The following is a 7,993-nucleotide window of genomic DNA, read 5'->3' on the forward strand; positions in this document are numbered from 1 at the left end:
GTTGTAAGGTCCTTGTCGACAGTTCAACTTGAACAATTTTGAAACTGCAGGTGTGTAGCGAGATTAACTGCTTCATATTCTCGGAGGAGGAAAATTCTCTACGCGCGCGCACGCGCGCGTACGTATGTGTGTGTGTGTGTGTGTGTGTGTGTGTGTGTGTGTGTGTGTGTGTGTGTGTGTGTGATTTTTGGTGGGGGGGGTTGTTTGTTATTTTGTTTTGTTTGTTTGTTTGTTTGTTTGTTATTTGTTTTTTTTAACACCACTGTCCCTTCTTTTGTAGTATGTAGCTTTGTGCTAGGGTAAGTAGCAGTAGCAGTTATTGTAGCAAAAGTAGTGCTAGGGGAAGTATAGAAGCGGAAACGGTTCATTCCTCCATAGTTATGTTTTATAATTTGTTGAAATCTGGGCACTTAATCTCCCCACCCCCACCCCTAAACCTCAACAGGGTACGAAACGATTTGAATTTTACTCGGTCTAGAATTGAATTAAAATAATACCTTAGACCGAACATTGTCATGGCCGCCGTACAAAAAAAAAATTGGCGCGAAACGTGCACCCCACGGGTGCCCAAAGGATAGGCAAAACACCAACCTTGCTAAAGTTGAGTGGACAGTGAACAGGGTACAGTCCTCCCTTCCCTGCACCCCCCTCCCTTCCTTTATTCCTTTCATTTGGCTCCAAACTGGGTTAAACTGTGCCCTCCGTAATGAACAGGAATTACGTCAGAGTACATGATCTACAATGCTATAATACGGTACAAACAAGTCTATGTTTGAATCAACATCGGCCTAGACCTTAATAGTTTTTGCTCACGTTCGACACCAGCTTTCCTACAATGACCTTTGTCGTTTGCGGGACAAATGTCGATGTTCTGTGCTCGAGATGAAGTTGCTTATATAGATGTATTGACTCAACAAGAAACCAGTAGTTTACAAAAATGTCTTTTTCATTACCATAGGTCTTTTCCTGGTTTTCATTTGGCCGCTAATGTTTTCGTTTGTTTTTTTATACACAGATCCTGGTTGCATACATAAACATCAGCAAGCTTTCTTTTTTTTTTAAAGGATAATAAATGACATTCCATTGTGTTTTGTTGTTTTGCTTTGGGTATTTTTTTTTTCTGCTGGGAAACACTATTTTGCCAACGATTTTCTTGCAATGGGTAGTCATGATGTGAAAATGGATCGTATTATTTTTCCGAGGAAGGGGGAGGGGGGTCATTTTTGTGTGTTTGTTTTTTGGGTTGGTTTGATTTTTTCTTTTTACTTAAAAGAAATGTTGATAAACTTAACGTTATGAATGTTTGCCATTGAAATCAAAATTCCCCCTCGGAGTTAATAAAGTGTGACTTTATTCTATCCATTCATTCATTTTATTTTTTGTATAAAGTTTCTGAAAATGTCACTCGAGATAGTCACAAGAAAGAAAGGTTTGGCCAACTGGTAGCAACGTCATTAGACTCAAGGAGAAGCCGTAAGAAAAAAAAAGAAAGAAAAAAAGAAAAAGACAATACGAATTCTCATTAATACAGTATTGTAGAGCTGCCCTTTCTTACCACTGGCTTTGTGTATTTAACCCAGCTGGGTGCAAACAAAATTCCTGTGGTTGTGGATGCTTTTAATTTCAATTTGATGTCCGCCAAAGTTTTACGCCACTTGCAGCATAAATAGGTCATATAAGTACCGAACATTGGAGGCGTTACTGCTCAACAGAAACACGAAGAAAGGAAGGAGAAGGGGTGATGAGTTTGATAGGAAAGAAGGAACAAACTACTCCAGAGCACCCGCAAACCACTCACGTAGTGCTTTTCGTGAGACTGAAATTATTACATGTATGACTTTAGAAGAAGTGCGGTCGTAAATTCTGCTCAAGCTGAGCACGTGCCTTAATCACTTGACGTTTTCGTTACTCGACCTTGCTTAGTCAGCTAATTCTTTTATTTTTGTTTGTTCCATTTTTGTTGGGGTTTTGGTGGTTGGGGGGGGGGGGGATTGCAAATCTGCAAATCTGTATTGACCAACCCGCACATAAACAAAAGCTACGCATTTCAGTGGTTTGGCCTATGTAAAATTGTAAAGGCGTTACGGTCTGTGAGTTTGATAGCACACTCACTCGTAGCATCTCGTGTTATCTTGAGGTGTGTCGGCAAGGACGAGAGTAAAAGCGCGTGCGTGGTGCCAAGAGGAACTGTAACAGTCACCAGTCAGGCCATAATCTCACTGGGTTAAGGGGGTTCTGCTGTTATGTCAATAAATTCCTACTTATTTAAGACCAGTAAAGATCATCATTAAAAAACAACCAGTGAAGCAGGTGAGTTTTGTTTGCCATCTCATTTACCCTTACCCCCACACCCGCCCCCACCTCCCCCGGAAAAACCCAGCGCATACAGGCATCGAAGACTCACATATCTTTAGCTCTTGTTCAGGACCTAGTTCAACCTTTACATAAATGATTGCGGAAGTAAAAGCAGACCAGTAGAGCCATAAACACAATGTAGTGCTAGATCTAGATCTAGTTGTCACTAGTTATCTAAATATCTGCGGGTTTCCAGGTAGGCGGATCTCTCGCCTAATGTTCCTACATTCCACCCGTGCAAGAGTCTACCTTCACTTGAAGGTTCTTTCACTGCCTTTCTCCTTACGTGCATAAAGATGCGTCATCATTTTTCGAAAGTGAAAGTGTTCTCTATCTTTATCTCTGTCTATGTGTGTGTCTGCTTATCTAGCTACACATCAATCGATATTATGTGTGTATAAATATGTATAATATATATGCTTACTTGCCAGTCTGTTTGTCTATCTTCCTGTCAATCTGTTTGTCCGTCTTTCTGTCTGTCAGTCTGTCTGTCTGTCTGTCTTTCTGTCTGTCTGTCTGTTTGTCTGTCTGTTTGTCTGTCTGTTTGTCTGTCTACCCCGCTCTCTCTGTCTGTCCTTCTGCCTGTCTGTCTGCCCTCTCTCTCTCTCTCTCTCTCTCTCTCTCTCTCTCTCTCTCTCTCTCTCTCTCTCTCTCTCTCTCTCTCTCTCTCTCTCTCTCTCTCTCTCTCTCTAATTCCAGCCCATTGTGGAATTGGTAAGCCAAGTACCGCACGGGAGCTAGCATCTCTCTCGAGCACACAGTAGAACGAACCCTGGCTCCCCTTCTCAGGTGCTTTCTTGGACCCACCGTTCCCATTGCTCAAAGGGTGCTCGCTCCAAACAAGGTGGTAACCGGATCAAACCCTCTGCGCATGCAGGGTTCTTCAGAGTATACTCACCGTTTGGAGAAGCTCTGATAGGCTGTTCCAGCATTCCGCCCACCCTCGTGCCCCTCTGTGCGGGAAGGTATTTTTGGCAGTCGCTCTCTGAAACATACTGCTTCACAAACCGTGTTACCAGCTAGTCTCATCCTTAACCTAGTCTTCTCTTATTTTTTGGGGGGTAGGTCTGGGGGATGGGGGAGGGGGAAAGGGGTGAGTCGGCTGTTTGTGTGAGTGTGAGCGTCTTGGCTGCGTGCGCGGAAGGTGTGTTGTGAGCGAGATTTTGCCGAGAGTGCTTGCGTTCACCATCATCATTTAGTCTTCGAGCCCTCCTCTCTCATCTCTCGTCTCCAGGTCTCTTCGCTGGCAGGGTGTAGCTCCGCTCCTCCAGTCCATACCGACTTCGAAGTCTAACAACTTCAGGAAGAGAAGCCACTACAACTTCGACTCCAAGACTTCGTATTTATTCCTTTCAGTCTTCTCACCACAGCAACAACACAACAGCAGCCATGGAGCAGATCAAGAAGAAGATGTTGTCCATGAAAATGGACAAAGAAAATGCCTTGGATAGGGCAGAACAAATGGAGCAAAAGCTCCGCGATACAGAAGACCAGAAGAACAAGGTAAGATTTGTTTCTGTTTCATGTTTATTTTTCAAATGTATGTCTTCTGTACTGTTTAATTATGCCATTGTATGACGCTGAAGCAAAAGTCTTGATCTACTTTGCTGCACTGCTTTGGTGAGCATGGCTCTTCGCAAACGACGGAATCGGCATGATTTTATTCCAATGCTTTATCTTCTGCTTTGTAGAGTGGAGAACTTCCAGGAACAAGCATAGAGCAACACTTCATGCTGTGGGGGGATTGGCTGAGAGAGGTTTATGCTAATTCTCTTCAGTTGCTCACTAGGCTATGTGAGAAGCATCCATGACGTCATGGTCTACAATGTGATATTTTGTTTCTCGGCGTCATTTGATAAGTCGGTTTTCTACTTAAGAATGATTATGATTTGGAAGATTCCTGAATTCACTGGGTCTTCAGTGCATTAATTTTTTGTAAGGTGAATGGTGGTGGGGGTTTTCTTTGTCCACTTGCCTTTACAAGGGATTAGAAAGCGCAAATGAGATGTCTCAAAGCCCACAGCTTACCTTGGTCCAGTCGGCCTAATTCCAGAGAGAAAGAATCAAGAGTCAACCATAGGGCCTGCTTTTCGAGAACAGCGGCAAATTGCTGTGCGCTCCCGATGCATTTTATCGTTACTCTTGATAATCTTCGTTTGCGCACATTGAACCTTTCCATTTTACGAATGTCTTGGTGGCATGTGGATAAGTAGGACAATCACTTCCTTACTCACCTCAGTCCATTCTCTTTCTATGAATTCATTAGTTCCACAATCACATTCCCGTGATAATTAGTCCAAGTGGGTCGAAGCGAGAGGACGGAATGTCGTCAGCAACATGCTAGAGCGCTTCATCTTGTATTGGCCCCATTCACGAATTCCTGAAGCAATCTCTCTTAATTTGAGAAAAGACCTTTTTAAATGTATAAAATAATAGTCCAGGCAAATGAGTTACTTTTGTCAAAAAACTAATTGAAACAGAGAAACGACTATGGCTCTAGAGCACTTTTTCTCACGTTCCAAGATTGTTTACTCGTCTTGCGACCTTGCACGAGATCGTGGAAGGATATGGGATGGGGTTGAAACGTGACGTCATCCCCACTAGCTTGGTATAATGCTCAGCATTGTATGTGGTCTCAAAAGACTACACAATAAGACTTTGTTCGGTGATACGCCGTTTCAGTCTCATCTCCTCACATTTCACTTTGCCAGAGAGTGGGTAAATGTGGAGAAAAACTATTGATCAAGTGTGATTCGTCAAATACCCCTCTGGGGCAACGTACTTTCATTCAGAAGGGCTCAAGGGCGAAAGGAAACCTTGCTTTCCCAAGACGTCGCTCTGGGTCATTGTCCTTTCAGCAGTGAGCGGTGCTCCAGTTCTGGTGCTCAGTACACCGTTCATACATCTGTTATAAGAGTGGACACTGTTTTGAAAGGGCATTGAATATTCTAGCTCTCTACTCATTATCATTAAATCCACCATTTCAACGTTCTCAGTGGAGTGCTGGTCTCAACCCAAATTTCCTCCCTGTCTCCCACTAAGCCTATACACACATTCTTTGTGGCTACTACAAAGCAGTCTCTGGGTCACTCACGGGTGTCAAACTTCCACCCAATTCTCGGACTTCTTTCCGTCCTACTTTGTTTTGCCTTCTGGGAATCTTTCTAATAAGATTTGAGGTTATAATTTCTGATTTAAAAAAGATCGGCTCCACACTTTGAACCTGACTACTGCAGGAAGAGCATGCAACAAATCGGGATGAAATTTGAAGGTGACATGGATCAAAACCAACCACAAATTTTAGTAACAGGTACAGAAATCAGGTGTCATTTTTTTCCATCATAATAAGTGACTTTGTTTGGGGAGATGAAAGTTCAATCATCTCAATTGTTAGATTTTGATCCTGAGCAAATTGCATTAGACTGGCTAATGAAATAATTCAAAGGGATTTTTTGTCTGTTTGTTTTGAGGGGAGGGGTGGTTATTTGCTTTATTACAGACAACGGATTTTTTTTCATTGCAGATTTTAACAAATGTAACAGTATTCTTTCCTGTTATTGAAAAACACTTATAAATGTCGAGCTGAGTCTAGACGCAGGTTACTTTATAACGTGGCAGGGCGATGACCTCTATGAATATGGAGTAAGTTTTACACCTCCTTTTGGGTTTTTTTTAAAATTATTATTATTTATTTGAATTTTTGTGTTCTAGAAATTTTAGTGAGCTTTGAGCAGCCTGTCTATTTTCCTAGGTGTTAGACATGAGCTCGTTAAACTTTTACGTGAAAACTGAAGCCACAAGAATGAATTCTTGAACTTCAGCTTTCCAAATTCAGTATCCAGCAGGTTGGAGTTACGGATAAGTTTTCTTCCACGCATACTATGTTCAAGAACTAAGTCTCAATTTTTTCCCATGGCAGATGGAGGAGGATTTCAACACCCTCCAGAAGAAATTCTCCAACTTGGAGAACGAGTTCGACAATGCCAACGAGGGACTCACAGAGGCCAATACCAAACTGGAAGCCTCAGAGAAAGCCGTTGCCGAGGTAGGTGTTCTTGATTGTTGTTTTTCTATTCTAACGAACGTTTGAACAATATCAAAGGTAAGGGTATCTAGGTCGCGGTTTTTTTTTGTGTGTGTGTGAGTGTGGTTTTTTGTTTGTTGGGCTGAATTGGGTTTTTTTAAAGTTACATCAGACACTGTCCTCACTAGTTTCAACATGTATCTGAAGGAAAACACATTGTTAAACAATTGAGGAAATGTACAACGGTTTTATCTGTTTCCGTGTTTAACACTAGGCTACTCCTCTTTCAGTTAAGATTTTCAAATTGTTATAGTCACAGTACACTTTTGATGACCGAACTGATTGGCTAAGTCAAAAGGGTTTTTTTCAATAAGTTACTGTGATTGATTCTTTTAAATCTCTCAGGAGACTATTGGGAGCTGCAAAGAGATTGTGGGGAATAACCATCTTTTCTTTATATAAAGCTGTCCTCAAAACAAAACAAAAACACCATGCGCTTGGCTTTATTGAGGTTTTCTCCTTTGGAGTCATGGCAAAGAGACAGCAAGACAAAGACATGTAACTTTAGATTGAACACTCCTTTGGAGTTTACGCAAATCGTTTGTCGACACTGTCTTTAGGCCTATCAAATAGTGGTCAGGTTCCTCACAGAAGACACGAGTTCGATTCCCGTGTGGGGAGGGGGGGGGCGTATCCAGTATCCCAGTCTGTTTGCTAGGAGGTTGTATCCCCTCTTAGCCCAGGTTGGGCCTGACAGGCAAGGTGGAAGCAGCCTGCCTCCTGTTATGGTTCAAATAAGGTCAATGGGGACCTGAAATATCTTCAATAACAATGACATTAGGTGTCCTTAGAAAATCAAATACTTGATCAAACTATATGAGCCAGCATCTTAACCTATCAGAATATTTTCGTTCCCTTACCATCCCTGCTGTGGGAGCAGAAAACTACGTCCCCTACTGTCTTCCTCCACAGCCATTAGACACTCCAACATGTTTCCACTGGCACCCAAAATGTGTAAACATATTATTATTATGTATTCATTCTTTCTCGCCCCCATCTGCCTCAAAATGCCAAAGGTGAAATGACTCACAGCGTGATAGGTAGCGTCTTCCCTAGAAGTGTTGAGCCCGAGTGCTCACGATTTTGTGTTTCGGAGAGCGTTCGAGTGTAAAGTTTCCTGACTGTGATCATAGTGCGCGAGCAGGAACACTTTGTTGTTACGCTTGTAAAGGAAATCATTATAAATACTATAATTTATAATGGTGTAACCTACACTTAGGCTGAAATCGAAGTAACACAGGACGATACATGTATTTCTTTTTACTGCCGCCTCGTCATAAAAGTGTATTTTAGATCGCTTCCAAGTTATTAAATTAAACCTGTGTAACTGTGTCAACGAAAGGCTTGGGTCTAGAATGTTAGGATGTTACTGTTGATGTAATTATAGACTTGTGCCTTGTGCCTTGTGCTTATGTCATTGAAAGGAAGCGCGACATTGCCAAGTTGGTAAAGTCAAAGAAAAGGAAGGAAAGAAGCCGGGGAAGGGGGGCACAGAACTAATGTTGTATACATGTACTTACTTACATTTCTGGCAATACATGTATTTTTCCTGTT

The 7,993-nt window shown here is 42.0% G+C and overlaps 1 protein-coding gene across 9 annotated transcripts in view; it reads left to right on the plus strand.

Moving 5' to 3' along the window:
- The first annotated feature begins 3,524 nt into the window (after window positions 1–3,524).
- The window catches only part of LOC101845050 (tropomyosin-2), a 37,731-nt gene continuing 33,262 nt past the window's right edge, over window positions 3,525–7,993 (plus strand). For 2 of the 9 annotated variants that reach the window (XM_035973920.1, XM_035973921.1), the window contains exons 1-2: window positions 3,538–3,858; window positions 6,275–6,400. In XM_035973920.1, the coding sequence (XP_035829813.1) occupies window positions 3,745–3,858; window positions 6,275–6,400 (240 nt within the window). In that variant the 5' untranslated portion in view covers window positions 3,538–3,744. Of the gene's footprint in view, window positions 3,859–6,274; window positions 6,401–7,993 lie in introns of all 9 variants that reach the window. The other 7 variants (XM_035973933.1, XM_035973931.1, XM_035973923.1 and 4 more) reach the window with 7 other exon arrangements.

The sequence above is a fragment of the Aplysia californica genome, unplaced genomic scaffold (genome assembly GCF_000002075.1).
Source record: "Aplysia californica isolate F4 #8 unplaced genomic scaffold, AplCal3.0 scaffold00002, whole genome shotgun sequence".
Lineage (NCBI taxonomy): Eukaryota > Metazoa > Mollusca > Gastropoda > Aplysiida > Aplysiidae > Aplysia > Aplysia californica.